Source organism: Xiphophorus couchianus, chromosome 3 (genome assembly GCF_001444195.1).
Source record: "Xiphophorus couchianus chromosome 3, X_couchianus-1.0, whole genome shotgun sequence".
NCBI classification, from domain to species: domain Eukaryota; kingdom Metazoa; phylum Chordata; class Actinopteri; order Cyprinodontiformes; family Poeciliidae; genus Xiphophorus; species Xiphophorus couchianus.
Window position 1 is genome coordinate 1,199,436 of NC_040230.1, and position 20,869 is coordinate 1,220,304.

At 47.4% G+C, this 20,869-nt stretch overlaps 1 protein-coding gene across 3 annotated transcripts in view; it reads left to right on the top strand.

The window, feature by feature from the left end:
- Positions 1-4,398: 4,398 nt before the first annotated feature.
- Positions 4,399-20,869, top strand: part of scn1ba (sodium channel, voltage-gated, type I, beta a) — a 28,363-nt gene continuing 11,892 nt past the window's right edge. Inside the window, exons 1-2 of one of the 3 annotated variants that reach the window (XM_028010330.1) lie at positions 4,400-4,725; positions 4,815-5,039. In XM_028010330.1, coding sequence (XP_027866131.1) covers positions 5,003-5,039 — 37 coding nt within the window. In that variant the 5' untranslated portion in view covers positions 4,400-4,725; positions 4,815-5,002. Of the gene's footprint in view, positions 5,040-20,869 lie in introns of all 3 variants that reach the window. The other 2 variants (XM_028010341.1, XM_028010320.1) reach the window with 2 other exon arrangements.

Below are 20,869 nucleotides of genomic sequence, written 5' to 3' on the forward strand. Positions count from 1 at the left end.
TACTTTAAAAGCTAAATATTTAGTCTGCAAAATAAATATTTAGATTGTTAGCTATATATTTATCTAATAACTAAATACTGAGATCCAATGCGAAATGTAACTCAGACCTCAATGTTAAGTTTGAAAAATACATATTTAGTTTCAAACAAAATTTTTAGTTTGTGAATTAAATATATTCCTCAAAATGTAGACAATTATAAATATGACTTTGAAAAATGAACATGACAATATTTTCTTAAATAAACCAAATTGCTGCTGTTAGTTTTTTATAGTTGAGCCGAATCTCTTTTCTCAGTTTTGGCCTCAAAACATTTAATGTTTTTTTTTTCTTCTGCTGTTTAAATTCTGCAGAAACTCAGAGCTCGGAAACTTCCTGCTTTCCTGGAAACGAAGCAGCAGATTAGTCACCCTGAGACTCTGCGGCGGTTCATGGCTGCCTGACGCTCTCCAAACGCCCCCGGCCGCGACCCCGACCCCTGACCCCGCTTGCACGCGCTCACACATACGCGGCGTGACCTGACGCGCGCCTCTGTGTGAAAAGGAACTAACAGTGGCTGTAAACAGGCAGATTTTGACTTAAAATGTTAGGAAATAACTGATCACTAAAGCGCCGGTTTAAAGGTGATTCTATCAGATATTTGGGGAAAAGATGAAGAAAGTTAAGATATTCTGTAAAAGTCTTGGTTTTGGACACAAACAAAAATCATTTTGTAATCCAGACTGAATCAGGATAACCTGATTTAATGTCAGACGACGAGACATTACCGTGTGTTTATGCAGCATAAATTTCTGGTTTTGATGATAAATGAATGTAAAATGTGTAACTTTATGAGTTTAGATGGTTTTTATGAAGCAGCTGTGAGTTTTAACATTTGGGTCCAGGTCTCCTGCTGTCCTGTTTTTTACCAAATGCGAAGTTTTCCAGTGGTGTCTTGCAGCCGCTGCGTGTTGCAGGTTCATCACTGAATCTGTTATGCACCAAAAACGTCGGTTCTCCCTCGAGTTTGGAAGATTTTATTTAAAATTAGTCAAGGATGGAACTAAAACTGAGATCAACGTCCAAAGAAATGTATTCAGAAAGTCTGGATGTTGAAAATCTGGCTTCCTGGAGGGAAAATTATTATTTACACAATAGTCTTATAGTCTATTATTATTTATAATAAAACCATTACAAAATAATAATAGACTATGAGACTATTATTTAGTCAAAAATGAATATAGGATCGTTTAAAAGCAGGAAACGTTTTACAGCTGTGGGTTCAGGCTGCAGAAATGTAAAAGTTCATCTTAAATGCCACCTGCATGTTTTACCATAAATGTTTGCAGCCTCTGCAGATAAAATGTGAAACAACGGGACCAACACGTTTTTTTCTTGGGGATTTTTAAATGAATCGCAGCGTTCAGCAGAAACTGTGTTTTTGATCCATTCTCTATTTCTATAGTTTTTTTTAGATATGAAACATAAACAGTTCTTTTCAGGTTTTACTGATTAATTAAAAACAACATAAAATGTCCTAAAATTTTCACGTTGATTAGCTTTATCAAAACATTTTTACATTTTTTTTTATTTCCAGCAACAAGAACAGAATATCGCCCATTTTCCCTTTTTTAAAATTTTTTATAATGTATTATTAAGTTTCCTATTCTAGTAAAAATCACAGGACGCGTTTAACTGCTGGGCAATAAACACAGTAAATCGTTAAAACAAGAAAGTTTCTTGTAATAAAGAGTTTTGTCTGTTATTAACACTAAGTTCTCGTTTAAACCAGAAAGTCGTAACAACTAAACGGCAGCAGCTGGCAGGAAGAAATCCTCCAACACTAAAATCTGACGCCTCCATCTTGTTTCCATCTGGTGAAGAAGGAAGTTGCTCTCAGCGTCTTCAGAGGTTTTTGTGTCGTTTCCTTCAGTGGTTCTCGGTGCAGCGCCCCCACAGGCCAGGAGGGGAACAGGTTGGTTTGGGTCAGAACCACAGCAGCTGGAGGTGGAGCAGATGATGGAGTTCTGGTTCCAGTAGAACCGGGTCGACCGGACCATCAGGTCCTGATCTGCAGGGCTCTGGGCTTCATGAAGATGTTTTCAGTGAGCGTGTCTAAGTTTGTTTTACCAAAAACAAAACGAGAGAAAATGTTACCTCCTCCCGGTTTTTCTTTTTTAAAATAAAAACTTTTAAAATGCAGCTCAGGATTATTGACCTGCTTTATCAACGTTCCTTCTGTAAATAATGTTGGATTTTTTAACACAGATCTCCTGAAGTTTGATCTGCTGAGGTCAATGTCACACCTTTGCTCTGCTGTCTCTAAATCCACTAAATGTCACTAAATCTGTGGTGAGAAGCTGTTTGTGATGCTGATGTTGTTAGCAGCAAGAACATCATGCAGCACCAAATCAAATTCTGCTCAAGGCCTCATTCAACATTGAACTGCCCTGCATGATGAATCTGCTGCACATCTCTGCTGCTGGATGTAGAGGGACGAACTGCACATTTAATTTATGTAGTTTTAGTAGTTTTTTCATTTCGTGCCACAGAGACTGTTTTGGTTGCTCGTTCTGATCTCTGCGCAGCAACTCTACCTGACTTTAAGTAGACAAAGTATTTGATGTGCATTGTGTCGCTGCAAAAATTTAAGTTAAAATAAAAACAGACCAGGGTGCTGCGCTAGTCATGAGGCGAGCATGAAAGCTCCTCCCCGGGCTGAACCACCGGTCCATAACGCACCGGCTAACCGAGAACTCAAAGCGGACGGAGTCAGCATGTTGAGGCGTAAACGCACAGGTGCACATAAAGCTTTGTTCACCAGGACATGTCATGCTCACGTTCAACGTGCGCCTCTAAATGTGCACCTGTGAAAACATGTGAACACTGAGAGCAGCTCAGCCTGAACATTCACATTGAGCTGCACAAGCAGAGCAAACGCAGTGGATTTAAACTTGACCCTACATGGATCCTCACCCTCACAGGGGGTTGATATAAATGTCCAGATAGGTGAGCCTATATCAGGTCAGAGATAAAGCCAGATCAGCGGCTGACGTGTGATCGGTGCACTTCCTGTTCAATGCATCAACTATAAAAACCATAAAAATTATAAACTTTTCTTTTTTTCAGGAATAATTCAGCCCCGCCAGTAAAACGCTCACAGCAGAAGAGACGCTTGCAGTCCGTAATGCTCTGGGGGAAACCCTGCTGTTTCTGTCACTCCACATAAAGGTGGGTGACGGAAAGTTGGTGTCATGCATGTTGGCATGAAGTGTCTTACTTTTGTATGTCCTGAGAATCGATCAGTACCAGCAGGCAGGATGTTGCTGTTCCTCTGAAACCCAGCAGTTTATCACTTCACGCCTTAATTTAATACCTAAAATCTAAAAACTGAGAAAATATGTACTTTTATTCTCCCACAAGTTAAAATATGAGATTGATCTACTGTGGTCTCCGTGATGCTGCTTGTTCTCTGAAGAACCTCGAAAGCTGCAGGATTCCTGCTGAATCACCAACAGCAGCTCCTGTTCTGCCATTTGGCCTCTAGGTGGCAGCATGTCCTACACCTGAATGGGATGAAAACGGAAACATGAAGGTTTGACTGGCAGAAATGAAAGATGCGTCTGCTAAGTTTATCTTCTTCTCATCAGACGGATTTTCTTAGCTGGATGAGTTGATCTCCTGATGGTCAGCCTGGGAGGCAGAACAGAAGAAGAAGAAGCAGCAGCTGGTTTTCATCCAGTTGGTTCTGATGGGTCCCAGTTTGTGATGCTTCAAACTGAAACTGTTCTTCTCCGTTTCCTTCCTGCTCGTATTATTTCTGTTTATCATTTTATTTTTGCTCACTTTATGTTTATTTTATTGTTTTATGAAACAGTTCAGAGGTTGTTGGTGAAACGCACCATTAGCTTCATGCATTAGCTTCTGCTAAATACCGTATCAGTACTGTGTAGCATTTTAGCTTCAGCTAAATATTGTGTTGAGAAGCTGTTTAGCTTTAGCTTCTAATTAGCGCCATGTAGCTTATTAGAGCTCACATTAAATATCATGTTGGCAAATAACACGTTACTGTAGCTTTGTAGCATTAGCTCTCACTAAATGTGTTTTTATAGCGTTTTAATATTGGCTTTTACTAATATTATGTTGGCGTAGTGCTTTATATTTATGATTAGAGGTTTGGGGTTTGTGCAGCTGACTCTCTAGCCCCCCCAGCGGTCAGGAGGATTTAAACTCACCTGCAGATGTGAACTCTGATCTTCTCACGTCGGTTTTATGTGTTTGTTTCTTAAAATTGTGCCATAACTGTTGAACATGGAGCCGTTTATTATGACGCTTTAACTCCTCAGCATGACCTTTCTCTCCCTCCAACCTCCTGCTCCTGTTTGTGTTTTTGCATCTTGTCCTCTGCAGCATGTGGGACATTCGGAGGACACGGAAACATCACATAGGAAAATCCGTTACCATAGCAACACCTCTATGGCTCCCCCTCCTCCTCTTCCTCCTCATCTCTGCTGCTATGCTTCGCCTCCCTCCCCCGTCCCGGAGCGCAGCATCCCTCCCTCAGTTTCCGCGCGTCGCTCTGAGGGAATAAACGCTCCAGAGCCGATTTCTCAGCCTGTCTGAGGATCAGCCCGTCCTCCTGCTGGACGGCGGGATGGAAGCCGCTCACCTTTGACCCATCGGGGGTTTTGGAGGAGAATACCAGATTTTTCTGTGGAGGAAGCAGAGAAATGTGAGAGTAAAAGCAGGTGAAACGTCTCCAGAACCCGACTTTACTTCCATTTCCTGCTCTGGACTCTGAGCTCTTTATTCATTTGGACCGGCCGTCCTCCATCAGGTCCTCCTCCCCCCTCCCTTGGAGGCTCCCCTCTTCATCAGGAGGAGAGGAAGAGGAGGGCAGACCACACCCAGAGTCCCAGCAGCGCCGTCCTGCTCTTCCTGGCTGCAGAGTCCGGTCGTCTCGGCGCTGCCAGCTGCAGGGCGCAGAGTGTGTGTCGGTGTGTTTGGTGCCTGAACGGAGCCGGGATGCTGCTGCTGCCTCTGACCCTGCTGGCTCTTCAAGGTGAGTGGCTGTTTGTTGACCTCTGGCTTCACCAGGGTTCCTGGTTCAGTTTGTTTTTACTGGAGTTAGCCGCAGGAACAAGGTCAGCATGCAAACTTTGGTATTTTAACCAACACTTCCTCAGGCTTTCTGGGACTTTTCCTCATGCATGACCTTCAGAGATGCTGCAGAAACATCATCGTTGGGGATTAGAAGAACTATAAGTGCTGCGTGGAAACCAAAATATGAGAACATGAAACAAATAAGAGCCAAAAAAGAGAAGCTTAAAGACGAGCTGTGAACTTCTGGACGCTTCTATCAGTCATAAAATATTCAGATCAGGCTGCAGATAGAAGTAAAGATGGACAGGAAGGAAACGATTAGCAGCGATTAAAGGTTGAGTTTAAAAGCTGCTGAACCATAAATATCCACACTGAGGCTGAAAATGTCTCCAAACAGGAATTAATTCTTCTTTTATTAAACAGTGGAGATGTTGGGAGTCTCATCTGACAACAAACTGCTCTAAAATATTATTATTTTAGTTATTTTCCTGAACTTTACCTGTATTTACAGGTGGTTTTACTAATGAAAATTTGAGCAAACGGCTGAAATGTAGAAAAAATACAGAAAGTTGCAACACGCAACTCGTTAAGTGATGCTGCTTAATGAAGAGTTGCTATTAATTTCCTCTGCAGAGGCAAAACTGTCCTTTAAAACCATAATTTACATTAAAATGCTGGGAAACATATTTAGCTGATAAAAATGTTGATTTTTATTTAACAGCTTCATCTGTGGAGCATCAGCAGGAAGGATGAGTGTAAAAGTTCAGTAAAATAAAGAGGGATGAGTGGGAAACAGATGTGAAGAAGAAAGAGGAAGACTATTGTGATGAAAAGGTAAAGAATCGATATGATACTTTGGACGTGGGAATAAATTAAAAAGTCAAATAGACTGTTTGTATTGAGATTTTTTTTTGTGTGAAATTCATCAAACAACCAAAACATTTTTTTAATATTTAGTGATTAGATTTAGTGTGAGATGCTGTGTTTTTTTTATCATTTCCACTTTAAGGCCCAAAAACATCTGCTGGTCTGAAAGTGAGAAAAATCCCCTGAAACCTGGAAAAGAAGAACGTTCTCCGCCAGTTTATTCATCTTCTAAAAGGTCAAAGTTCGTCTTCAACAGGATGCAGGCGCTGCAGCTGAACTCACTGCGGTTCAGGAAACTCATGCAGTAAATAAAGTTCAGCTGGACGCAAAGCAGGGAAACAGAAGGAGGAAAATGCTGCAGATTCATGAATTATCCACCGGCTTTAATCAGGTTAGTAATTAAACAGTGTGGAATCCAGCGGCCGCCGGGATAATTACTGGCCTCCTGGCTGAGAGCTGCGGCGCCCGGGCTCTTTGTGTTGGCCGCCGCATTACGGAGCCATTAGTCTGCAAATGGATCCCGGACGCAAGTTCTGGTCAGAGCAGATCGCTTTTATCAAGGCGGTGAGAAAACAGCAGCGCAGCAACGAGCTGCTGGCTGGATGCAACGAAAAGACCGAAACCAGCAACTGTCAAGAAAACTGGTATGTGGTTTGAGATCTATCCAGGTACACACAGAAAAAGGTGCATGAAAGCCTGAAGGAAATAAAGCAATCTTGTGTTTTGATTTATAATGATTGAGTGTTTTGATAAGGATTAAGTTGAACATGGATGAATACAATAGGTAAAATGACTGTATGTAAGTAATCACTGAATGATTCACTGAATGATTCTGAAGTGTACGAATCATGATCTGTAATAACATGACAACAATGAAATGATTAAGGTTTGATGATTTATAATAAGTGAAAGAGGTGATTAATGCTTATGATTAATGCTTAATGGAAATCAGCACATAGTTTTTAATATTTGACTGTGTTTAAAAGTTAATCAGAGGAAAGCACATAGGTTTTAATGTTAAAATGAAAAAGGGAAAAAGCAGAAGGGGAACTTGTGAGTTCCTGCTGTCGCAAGCAGTTCTGAACAGATGGCCAGACGCACAGGATGGGTGGGGCGGTATGGTTGGCTAAGAACAACGCTGAGGGAAGGACGGTACTTTCCATCCCAGCCAGCAGACAGGAGGAGCCGAAACCACGTAAACTAACACTCCCCATACACATATATGGCAGAGAACTGTATATAAGCAGACGGAAAAGGAGAAGTTCTTGTTCTTTGTCTGCGGCACCGAAGTAGAGCTAACAGAAGAAGCAGATCGAGCAGACCACACCCTGGAGCCACGGGGAAAGCTGAAGCTTCGTGCCACCAAAGGGAGACAAGTTCCAATCGTCCAACCCGGGTTCCTGATTCGATCGTCGGTCTCACCTCAACCCAAACATTGCAACAGACTTGGATAAAGGACAAAGGTCCCGGAGGGATAAAAGAGTTGGGTTTTCAAAAGCAATTGAACCCTCTCTACTTTGCTTCCATTCTAAAGAGGATTTTTTCACACAAAGGATAAAGATTCAGACCAAGGTTTTCGGACGATCCTGTTGCCAAAGATCCACCACCAACTGGGTATGAGTTGAACTCGCTTCCTAAAAAGCTATCTCAGAATCTGTGACATAGGTTAGGGAAAGAGACAGGAAGGTATGATTATACATGTTGATCTTATTACACTGCTCTTGACTTGTATACAATTGATTATTGATTTGTATGTCACATATCCCTGCTTAAGCTTGCTTAATAAATTCTTACTCTAAAATTCTAATGAGGTTGGTGGACATTGGAATTAATTGAGTCATTTAATCATTTTTTAGTTCTTTTAATAAAGGTAAAACTAAGGTACATGGTTCTAGTAAAGAGGAGGCTTCATAATTTCCTTTGGCGAGAGTAAAATAATGACCCAGGGACTTACATCCAAGTCACTAAATTTAATCTAGCCGGTTCCAAGAGCAAGTTATATTTTAGAAAGCGAGCTACCGTTAACAGGAGTGGTTATTGGAATTACGCAGCTGTGAGGGCTACTCAGCTGACTGTTTCTTAACTGAAAAGGGTCGTAACTTCTGGATTGGAGGTAGTTAGAGCTAGACGAATCGCTTTCGACACCAGTTTAAATAGATTATCTCTTATAGATCTCTTTTAAGGTAATACCCAGGTCTTAGAGATTTTCCGGACCTGTTAGACAGAGAACTGGTCAGTAGTCAGCCCCGGAGGGTTGTGATGAAGTGGGCGGGGCTAGCTATTGCAGGATAACGGACATGGCGCCCAACGTGGGGCGGAGCCAAGTAGGCGGGCCCTAATAAACCAAGTCAGTAAAAACAGAAGTATGATTCTGAATAGCTCACTTGGATGGTTAACTCTGAGGGAATAGAGTTAACGGTGACTGATAAGGCCGTCAGTCACAACCCTTGCAGTAACTGTATAGCATGCAGGTGAGGGACAGCTTCTACTGAGGATAAGTGATAGTATCCAGACAGTGAAGCCAGTAGCCAACACAGCCTGGACCCATCCCTACTCGAGAGCGCAAAGAGAGGCTTTGGGGAATAGGCAACTCGAAGACAAAGACAACAATGAATGAAGAAGAAAGGGGGGAACTGGATCCCCTGCAAGAGCCAGCAAAGGGACAAGAGGCAAGCAACATCAGCCGGGATGGAGAGAGTCATCAATCCCATCTTTCCCAATCCACATTATCACAATTGCCTGTATCGTTGATATTACTCGGTGATGGATTGGATTCCTGGATTGAGGTAATTAGGAGGGTTTTCTTTGAATCTCACTACACCATCAAAGAGGACATGGCACGGAACTTAATGAAGTACCTGGTGCAGACTCGGATATACTTTTGCACACAGCTTAAACATGGTCACCGACTGGGAGTCGTTAAATGCCCGTTAAAGGTAACCAAGAAATCGGAGATCAGAGAATGGCTGGAATGGTTCGCTGAACTCCTTGAAGGATGGACGATTGGTGAGCTGCGGATGGTCTACAGCCCCTCCGAGAAATATGACAGCCTAGTGAAGACAGCTACATTGGCAGCGGGCATCGAAGGGATCCTGGTGAACCCTCTCGCCAGTGGGGTGCGCAAATACAAAGAATATGCCGAGGTTCTGCAGAGACTTTCGGCCTTCAAAGAGACCCGAGGAAAAGAGCAGGCCCCAGACAAAGCGGAATCGGAGGTGGCTGAGGCCCCCTCTCAACTGCCCAGCAGAGCCACAACACCGACAAACCAGCCGAAGCAAGCTCCGCAGGACCTGATAGACCTGACGGACGACGACGACAACATCCCAGCTCTACCGGGATCATCGCGAAACGACGAAATCCCCTCTGAACAGTCAGGAGAGGAAGATCATGAGGGATCGCTCATCGACGGCTTCACCAAGGAGCAGTTGGAGCAAGCGGCCAGGGACTGGTCCCCTCAACGGGATCGGGGGGTCGGGTTTCATCCCCGAGTCCACAGCACGGAGAGAAGGCAGCCACCGCCACCTACGGAGACTCCAGCGGGCAGCAGTTCTGACGAGGACGAGGAGGAATCGGAGGAGGAGCTGTGGGACCCCGGCCGCCCCAAGAAAAAGACCCAGAAATCGGATGTATGGAGGATGGCCCGAGAGCTGGCCAAAATACCATCAGAAACCATCAGCATAAGGCTGCAATCCGGGCTCATAATTTATCAGTTTATTGGAGGAATATGGGACCTTGAAGGTGACGGACTGATTGTGTTCACCAATGACAAATACAAGATCCACAATCGAAAGTTCCGACGCAGCCTTAAAAACCAGGCTGGGAAATATTACAAAAAGGATTCAAAGGTGTTGGAAGCTTCCTGTAGTGTAAAAACTAAAGGAGACGTAGTGATGATGAAGGGCTACAGTCTTCCTTATGGTGCCGTAATCCTGGTCCCAATTGATGTTTACAAGAAAGGAGAGAGTCTGGAGGAGTATCGGAAGAAGATGTGGCATGGACTCGAAAGGGGCCTGGTGACCGCCAGCAACGAAAGCATGAGAAGGGTGATGGTGAGCGTGCAGGGACTAAGATCGGCAGATTTGCCAGGGGACACCGCCAGGGCGGTCACAGAGAACGGAGTGGTGAACATAGCCAAGACCAACAGTCATTTCTTTGTGTTCAAAGAGGTGGTGGTGGTGGTTGACCCCCGTATGCATCGACTCCGTACGGAGCAAGGTGTGCGAATGGCAACTGAAATGGAGGAACAATGCCGCATCAGCCACCCAGCGAAGGAGATTAAGAAATATCCCTTAAAAATACCCCAGAGTGGAGTTTCGAACACCACCCAGACCGGCAAGGCCAAGGTTATGGAGCCACTCCGGATAAAGTTAAGGGAAGCACCAGTCGGGCCAGAGTCCCACGCAGCAAGATACGTCAAAGAATTCTCATTCGAGGGAAGCAGCAGTGAACTGAGGCAACCCAACGCGGACAGAGTCAAGGATGAGCAGCTGACGGTCCAGAGAGAAGTAGGACCGATGAAACCAGCCAAGATTCAACCGCTGAACTCCCCCAGGAGGGAACCTCTTCGACAACAACAGTATGAGGACATCAGCGACTCGGAGGAAGGAGAAGAGCAACAGGAGATCGAACATTCTGAAGAAGAAGAAGAAGAGAGTGATCACGGCAGCATCTTCTCCGACCCAAAGCAACCACCGACAGGGCATAAGACACTCCGAACAGGACAGCACCGAGGAAAGAAGAAAGAAATAGAAACCTTTGACATCGAGGGTTCTTCTGAAAGACTGGCGAGAGACGTGACCTGGGGCCCCGTACAGGCTAAAGACGGACGGCGTACGTATGTACCAGAGGTCGGTCAGACAGAGTACCAGATTCCAGCGGGATGAGCCAGCAGGCTGGGAGACAAGGTGCTGCTCGAGGTAGAAGCGACAGTCGGGGAGTGGGCTAACATCCTGATGACACCATCCTGCTCTACCCTGACAGCACACTATTCCCTGACCACCAACTTCAGGAACGCATACATGGGAATTATGTATGATGTGATGCTGCGACGACTGAAGAAAGCGGCCTACAAGTACTCCAGGGAGACTCGACAGAAGCTAGACGAGGTGTCGGCTGATGAAGAGGAGCCGCAGGCGACGTCTTCAGAGCCAGGACCACAGATCCCGCGGGGACCACAAGGAGTGTCAGCCCAGCCACCGGCCACTACTACCGGACAAGATGCATACGCAGAACTAAAGAATCTAAGGCTGGTGATTCGGAGTAAAAACGCAGACGAAAATAATGAGGAGTATTTGAAAGATGTCTGGCCAACTGTGCTATCTACCACTAACCACGAAGGGGCCAAAAAGTTGTGGCTGACCAGCGTGACTGCGGACCCGATGGTTGGAACAGAGTCAGCACAGAGCAACTATGAGAGATTAGTGTTGGAGGACATGGACGACGAAGAGTCCCAGGTGAAGAGGGCTAGAGGACGGCTGGACAAAGGAAGCCGGTTGGAACCGCTTTGGCACACACTAAAGCAAACCGTCTCTCCCGCGAGGTATGTGAAGGTACTGCGTGAGGTGACAAAGGGACGAAGAGGAGAGATTGTGTTTGTGAAACTACCAGTGAGAAGCACAACCGTGGCCCAGATGGATGTGGCAGTGCAGGGATTCGACCTGGAGCAGCAGTACTACGAGGACAAAAGGAAAAAGGAGGCTAGCCAACCAGCCAAGCCACCTGGAAGGGTCAACATCAGACAGCCATCCAACTTCCAGAACAGGCCGTTCCCGCAGGGCACACAGCCACCCAACTTCCAGGGCCGGCCGTTTCAACAGGGAGCACCACCATCCAACTTCCAAAACCGACCGTTCCAGCAGAAACCACCAGGACCAAAAGGAAGACTGACCAACCCGCCGGCTTCACAAAATCAGCCAGGGAAAGGTCAGTTCCTGACGGATGAGGAATATAGGAAATTGAGCCCAGAACAAAGGACGGCCCTCCGTGAGTCCCGTAAAGCCGGGGCCGGAGGGTCACCAAAGTAATGGCGTCCAGGTCGCGGGTCATTTTAGAAAATGCCTACTGGGAAGGGGACGAAATCTACGCCAAAGTGGAGGGAGTACCCTACCTGGTGGACACCGGAGCGGAGGTGTCTATGACCCGCAAAGACCTAGGAACAGCAGGACACCTGAAGGTTCAGTTTGCTAATGGAAAAATAGAAGAAATGCCGTACGGGACATGGAAAGGAGTAGTGTGGGTGAAAGGTCCTTACAATCTACTCACAGTAAAAGACTTAGATGAACTCAGTAAAAAGAAAGGCACACATCGCCGACTAGAGCGAAGGCTGACGAGCTTGAAAGCAAGGTTGGTGAAAGTCGGCCCGACCCAAACCGGATCCGGACAGCAGGACTGGTACAAACCGATTGACATACCGACGGTGACAGAACAGAAGATCGCAGAGAGTGACTTCTCCCCGGCTGGGAAAGAGAAGCTGCGTGAGATCATCGTTACAGCACAAGTGGCACGGTTCAAGAACGATTGTGGGGATTTGGGTCCAAAGTTTGTTCATCACATCGAAGGTGGGGTTCATCCACCTGTTCGGCAGTACCCGCTGAATCCGGGAGCAGTCGAGGAGATGGACAAGATAGTGAAGGAGCTGAGCGCCATGGAAATCATCAGAGAGGAGCTCAACCCGATCACCAACAGCCCCATCCAGGCGGTGAAGAAACCTGAATCGGCTGGGGGGGGTTGGAGACCAGTTATCAACTTCAAGGCCCTGAATCGGAGAACAATAGCAAACCGAGCCAGTCTAATCAATCCCCAAGGAGCGCTGAAAACTCTTCGAGTCAAGAAGTTCAAGTCATGCATCGACCTAGCCAATGGATTTTTCTCTCTACGCCTCGCCAGACAATCGCAAGGTAAAACTGCATTCACCCACAAAGGCAAGAGCTATGTGTGGCAAAGGTTACCCCAGGGATACAAGAACTCCCCAAACGTGTTCCAGTCAGCAGTGATGGAAGTACTGGGGGACGTAGGTGCAACTGTGTACATTGATGATGTCTTTATTGCTGATGACACAGAAGAAGAACACCTACAAAGACTACAAAAAGTGGTAGAAAACCTCACCAAGGCAGGCTTGAAGCTAAACCTCAAGAAATGTCAATTTGGACAGTTCCAAGTGAATTATCTGGGTTTCCAAGTCACGTCGGACTTGGGACTCTCAGACGGGTACAGAGAAAAGCTGACGAACATTCAACCACCTCAGTCAGAGAATGACTTACAGAAAATATTAGGACTATGCAACTACGTCCGGGACCACGTACCCAATTATCAGAAGTATGCCAAGCCTTTGTACAAATGCCTGAGAAAGAGTGAGGAGGACGAGAAGGATGGAAAAAGACCCTGGGTTTGGACAGCAGCGAATCAACAGAACCTGGAAGACTTGAGAAAAGCCATTCAAGCAGCTGTGAGACTGGAGCCAAGAAGTTTGTCAGAACGACTGGTAGCAGAGATCAGCTGTGAGAATGACGATGCCATGATCAAAGTAAGTAATGAAAATGGAGGCTTGGTTACCCTGTGGAGTTACACCCTGACTTCTGTTGAGAGGAAATATCCGCAGGAAGAGAAAGAGCTAGCGGTGTTAGCTCGTTACTGGGGTGTGCTGAAGGATCTAGCACAAGGACAACCAGTTAAAGTCATCACACAGAGCCAAGTTCATAAGTATCTAAGAAAAGGTACCGTGGAAAGTACTAAAGCAACTAACACACGGTGGGGAAGATGGGAAGACATCCTGCTGGACCCGGAGATTGAGATTGGGCCAGCACAACCCACCAGTAAGAAGAAACCGCCAGAGACATCTGAGAAGCCAAAACAACCGGAATGGACAATCTACACCGATGGATCCAGAAAGGGGTCCGACCAGTCGGCATACTGGGGATTTATTCTGAAGCAAGACGGCAAGGAAAAATGCCGTCAGAAAGGAAAAGCTCCCGGTAGTGCTCAAGCCGGAGAAGTAACGGCCGTACTGGAAGGATTGCTGGAGCTGGTGAAAAGGAAAATCAAGAATGCCAGGTTAGTAACCGACAGTTACTACTGCGCTCAAGCCCTTAGAGAAGACTTGGCCATTTGGGAAGAAAATGGTTTCGAGACAGCGAAGGGCAAGCCAGTGGCACACAGAGACTTGTGGAAAAAGATTGCTGAGCTAAAACTACAACTGGAAATAGATGTTGAGCATCAAAAAGCACACACGCATGAGGGAGCTCATTGGCGTGGGAATGATGAAGTGGACTGTTATGTCCAGCAAAGAAAGATCGTCTTTGTCGGTACCGAGAAGTGGGACAGCACTCCCAGAGGACGGGAGGTCCCAGAGGAGTACGTGGTTGAGGTCGTGCGGAGCGTGCATGAGGCCCTTGGACATGCAGGCGTACGACCTACCCGTAAGGAGCTGGAGGAGCAGGATCTTTGGATCCCGGTGAAACAAGTCCAACGCGTGCTAAGGGACTGTGAAGTATGTGGACAATACAACGCAGGTCGCCGAGGGCAGCGGATGGAGGGGTTATCCATCAAAAGCACGGTCCCCTGGGGTTCAGTCTGCATGGATGTTGCAGGCCCCATGGGGATAACAGGAAGAAGAGGTGAGAAGTACCTCTTAGTGCTGGTGGATTCTATGTCGGGGTTTGTAACTACAAAAGCAGCCAGGAAAGCAAACGGCAACAGTGTTGTCGGCATGCTGGAACAAGTATGCAGTGCCCTGGGAATCCCGAAAGAGCTGCGCACGGATAATGGGACTCATTTCCGTAATTCACAGGTTGACCAATGGTGCCAAAAGTTTGGAGTAATGCGAGTTTACTCTCCACCCTATACCCCACAAGCTAACGGAGTGGTAGAACGAGCCATAGGGTTAGTGAAAAGCTGGATAGCTAAAAATGCTAACACCAACAATTGGAGCACACAGGCGGTGGAAATAGGGCAGGCCCTGAACGACAGAAGCAGAGCCGAGAGGCCCGCCCCTGCAATGGAGCTCAACCAACGGCCGTTCACCACGAAGGAAGTGGGGCGGAGCTCCAGCGACAAAAAGGAGAAGCCGACGCCCAGAGTGCCATTCCGAGAGGGACAGCGCGTGTGGGTCAAAGCAAGAGAGCAACCTGTAAATGCAGCAGTAAAACCCAAGTTTGAGACCACTGACATCGTCAAGCAAGTACTGGATAGGAACACAGTATTGCTGAAAAGAAAAGGGATTCAAGGAGTTGAGCAGCTCAAGCCAGTTCCTGACTAAAGTGAAACAGAAGCCGGTGAAATGGCCAGTGAATCATGTACCATTCCACCCTATATCGGACTGGCCACCGTGAAAGGGGTGGTTATAATTAGAAGAACACCTTCAGGGATTTGGGCAGGACGAGCCCTGAAGAAATTGGATTGGGCTAAAAAGGGAGTCCTGTCGGAGGAGCGAGAGATGCTGATATGGGCAAGAGCTAAAAGTCGCTGTCCGGTTTGTTTAGTAAACAACCCGCTCCCCATCACCTGGGAGGGACCGGGCCGTGAGAAACCCAGGCAACAAGGAGCCACCGCAGAGATACTACAACATCTCCGCGTCTCTCCGGTTACGGTTTTGAACAACACCATCTGTGGGAACTGCCGGGTAGGTTACCTGCCCCGACTTCAGTTGGAGACCCAATGGAGCTGGCAGAATGAAGAACCAAAAAGCTGTTATTGCGTCTGGGATGGGGACGATCTCCACCACTGTTCTACTTGCGAAGACCAGCTGGGGAGAGGAGAACTGACTTTGACAGGTCAGGCTGAGGGATGGCAGGTGACGAGGTTTTACAGCTCGCTGCGATATTACAGAACATATGGACAAGTACAACCAAATCACGGGAGCCCCATACCAATAATATTACCAGGACCTTCAGCTCCCCCAAACACCCCAGAAGAAGCGGATCCATGGGTGTGGAGGAGGGAAGAAGGGCCCCATGATGTCCTGTGGGATTCTGTTCATGCTGCCTGGCCGTATGAAGCTGCCGGAACATCCCTGTCATTTCCACCATTGAACACCAGCCACTCCCCTGTGATCTTCCGGGTACATCGTCCTCACGCGTACCAACCATCAGCTGAGGGGCTAAGTGCACTCCCAGATGATGCCAGAGACCAAGCCATTAATGGGGGTTGGACAGGCCCCTGGGAGCTGACCACATGGTCACATCTGATTTTGGAAGTCATCAATGACTGCACAATTCCTGTGGTGGATTTACCGGACGTGCCAAGGGAAGATGGAGTACGCTGCTCAGATATGTATTACTACACCACTGAGGTGGACGGGTGGGGCAGCAATGCGGTAAGACCTAAGGAAAAGTCTTGCCTGTACTGGATAACAGCGGAGTCCCAGTTTCGGGATGGAGTATTGCAACACCCGGGAGGAGTGGCCCACAGAGCGGGTACGCCCTCCGATCCTAGCACCTCCTGCCAGATTCAGCTGTCAGTGCGCATGATCACCGTCCCCTTTAAAGGAATCTACTCCGTCGGAGCAGCCATCAAAGTGGTGCCAGACGAGCAGAATTACGCCACCGTGTCCTACACCGAACCGGAGCCTCCTAAGAAGAAACCCAAGACCCACGCCTGGCAGAAGCTCGCTTCAGCATTTCCATGGAGGAAGAAGAACCAAGACTAACGGATAAACCGGAAGGGGGAAAACGAGTCGTCAAGTCCCAACGTCAATCAAAACCCACAAGACGGACAGGTACAAAGGTTTTTGTAACTAAAATGTTCAAAGTAGGAGCTGGAGTCTCGTCGGGACTATCAGATAAAGGTCCGTTCCTGAGACTCCCTACTACCTCTATTCTCCTGGATATGCCAAGAGAAGATTTCACTCCTTCCAATCCGCTCACCGAAGCATATTTTCTCAAGTACCTCATATATCTTCGACCCACTGATTTTCAGAACACCAAACAGGTGGGGGAAAGTGAAGAGTACACGTCACCCCCTCCAACGAAGCCACATTTATTCATCCCCACCGCACCGCCTGCTTGGCAAGGACGAGGGTCCAATAACACGGTCCATTATGCATCAATTTCACCTATGAGCCCAAGATCTCTGCCATGGACTTTTAATACAGTGTATCACAGGGTACAGGGGATCGAACTACGGATAAGGTGGGGTCCCCATTACCTTGAACCACTGCAAGGACTGTATTGTGAGATTTCACTTAATGACATGATTATTTGGACCACATCACCAAGTATGGCAAAAACCATAGTAAAGAGGGAAATGAATCCAGAATGTTATATATTTAATAACACCAGGCTTCCATTGAAATTGGAAATAGACAGGGTCTACCCCAACCCACCACACCAGAGGATTTTTACCCCGTCAACCTGGGGGTACCGCACCAGACTAACTTTGCATGGGCAACCTTTATACACCTACATCTCAGTACCCGCCCCAATAGGGTACAATCACGAATCTTGGTATGACCAGGCGTTGAAAAACGGCACCGCCCAAGGCCCGTTTCCTCGGCCGCACTATTGGAGGGTGTTCCACTGGAAGTGGGTGTGGAGGGGGTTGGAGCCCGACTTACCCTACCCCTCTCCTATATTTACAGCCTTGCAACAAAGAAGAGCCACCAGACGGGTTGCAAAGAACCCGGCTCACCAAGGCTGTATCAAGGCTTTGAGAAAAATTTGTACAAAGCCTGATGCACCGGATCCCAGAGAATCACTAATCTGGCCACAATGGATGCTATCGGCATGAGGCGCAAGCCTACAGACCAGGGTTGGCTGGACTCAACATCGGATTCGGACAGCTCTTCTGACACTGACGACGACTCGGACACCTCTAACGAACCTTTGCTACGGAAAACGACTACGATAACAGGAAAATCCCTTTGCCTGAAAGGGCTGCTGACGCTTCTTGCTCTGCTATTTGCTGCTGCTGTTCTCGCTACGATCTTCTACTTCATCGGAGTTGGACCGTGGTACCTTACGCATACAAAGGTCACTTATGGACATTCCAAGTATGCCACCTTCAACTGCTGGAATACAAGCACCACGGCTATTTTTATGCCATGGGACAACGAAACTTCTGCCCAGAATCGAACCGCATTATTCGCCAAAGACAACGGCAAAAAGTATGTGGAACGCCGAGCCTACAAATTGAACGACTCCTCCCTAGACGACCTCTTGAATCGGACCTGGGAGATCTACGCCTATGACTTCCTCGACACCGGAGCGCTCTGCTGGATACGGGTTCTACAGCGCCAGGAGCGACGGACCGTGAGATGCAATTGGATTCATCCGGATCGAGGCTTTCCACAATGGCATTGCAATATGGCCTGTCGGTCGCTACTACTTTTACCTGAACAGGGATACTGGGATACCGAAGTTATATACCCGGCCCCGCACAGGTCCTCAGGCTGTCGAACCTGGCTCCCACGAGGGGAGTTTTGGGGAGACTATCACCTAAATTGCAGAGAAGATGCCAACATCACAGAGCGAGCGCGGATCAAAAGAACCTCCCGAAACGACTTTCGTGACTGGGTCACGAGGCCGCCCCCCAACAATAGTTTGGCTAATATTACGGCTTTCCTGATTCGACAAGGTCCGACACGGTTTATGTACCAAGCTGACCAACAACATTGTTATACGCACCACTTTAGGTGGTTGAATGCCTGCCTCTGGAATAAGTTCGTCAAATGCAGGGGCCAAAATTACATTGTAACAGCTGTAGAAGAATACTGGACGGATTTATGGCATTCTTTACGCACAGTACGTACAGAAATTGAAGTCTGGCTGAATAACACATTCCCATGGACATATATAGCAACGGACCAAACGTTCTTTGTGGGAGACTTCCCAGAGGGGGCGGTTCGCTCTCCTGCTGGATTAGAGGAGCTACACATTGCCAACTTGCGTACCCAACGCCTTCCAACTCCTGAAGATCTTCTTCATGCTCCTAAGGGTGATTTTGCAAAGATTGATAAGTGTGTCGCCAAGAGGATTTTTGACAGCCTCAACGATACTTATTGGAGGAACACCCTATCTTCACCACGATGTGACCTCTTACAAGAAAGCCATACTTTATTTTCCGTATGGAAGTATCACTGCCCTGATCCCGAAACCCTTCCTACCGCTAAATGGGCTCTACAAGCCTGCTATGAGGATTATTATCGAGATTGCGAATGGGAATGGTGGGGACTCCAACAGGAAGAACTTCAAGCCTGGGTTATACCATGTCTTAGTGAGTCCACCAATTATTGGATCAAGTACCAGTACCTCGCCACAGTTTATTCTAAGGACCGCGCGATTTGGCCTGGAATTTTTTGGAGACCTGAAAACTACGTCAACCCGAGACCCTGGCGCATGACTTGTAAAAACAACACACGACAAGTCCTTGAATGTGTCATCAGTTTGGCCAGAAGACCCTGCCACGAGGTCCGAGGTTGGGAAAGCTACTGCAAACAACATTATGCCGACGAGTATGACACTCACTCTTCTGAAGTTACTTGGCGCAAAATCAATGGTACTTGGCGGAGGGCCATAGTGAGCGGACGGACCTGCACCGACGCAATTCTGGGATATCATCTCCAGAAGCGCAAGAGCATTCTGGGTCTCCCTGTTCCGTTCATCCCAAATCCCCTGGTGGCCATCGCCGAAGGACATGCTTTCCGCAAGAATCTGTGTGATGGGCACACAGACCCAGGGTTTGATTGGGTCGGGCCTAACCTTTTGTATTCCAATCTCACCTGCGAAATCTCCAAGGAAATTTGGGAAAAATGTGGAAAAGGGTCTGACCAACATGATTGTTACTGGTTCGAGACGTTGGGATCAGCTATCGTGACCACCCTTACCGACGTCGTGGAAGGCGTTGCTAACATTGTAGAGGGAGGCCTCCACATCGTCGGACAGTGGCTGCTAGATGCTCTGAGCCTGCTGTGGCCATACATCTTGGGCCTACTGGGCGTGGCCGTGGCTTTAATCGTTGGCAAAATCGTCCTGGAGGTGTGGCTGAAAGCACTTTGTCGTTGCAAAAAGAGGGAGTACCAGCCCCTCCCTCCGAAGGAGGAGCCTGCTTCTGCATAAGAGAGAGCTCTCGTGTGCCTACGAGCCATTCAACCTTCACCGCCGCTGCCGACAGCACCGGAACCAAAAAGAACCACCATCGGACATCATGGAATCTAACTCTTCGACCAACACATCGAACCCCAACTCACTTTTTGCTCCAATTCAAGTGAGTACCCTTGAGCACTTAGGGGTTACCCTGGCCTGGGTACTCTACTGCCACACTGGTTCCTGGCCCAGGGGACATCCTATGAGGATCTTCGTTGCGCTACAAGGATATGTGAAGCTTATCCTACGACCCATCATCCTCCAGAAATGGGGGTTAGCTTCATCCCTCTTCGCTTGTTACCTGATGGGCCGTACCCGCATCAACTGGCGCAGGGGCGTTGTGGTCTGCCTATGGCTCGTCACCGACACCACAGCCCTGATACTGGAGTTGGTCTTTGGGGGTCGTCAAGCCACTCGAACCGCCCCACTTAAGATCCTCACAGCTATTCTAGAAGGGCTCTTCGCAGTATCTATCCTCGTCTACTTAGCGTGCCAAGCCTTGTCCATCAAAGGTCGGGGCAGGCGCATATGGCTGCAAAAGTGGATAGTTCTGGCTCTCTGGGCAACGGTTTGGGGGATCTTGGTGGTCCTCTACTGGCTTCAGGAAACCTCAGACCTAGCCATCGTTGTATGGATGATGACCTATGCTGCAATATTCCATGATTCCGCTCATGTCTATGATAGGGGCGAACCAGCTCCAGATCATGACATTCCGGTTCCTGTGATTAATTCTCCCTGGCTGGCAGCCCAAGCAGGCACACGAGCTTAAACCAGCTACACTCTCCGCTTTCGCTTTTGCATATTTGTTGTGTTATTGTTAATCCGAAACCCCTAATCGTGAAGTTAC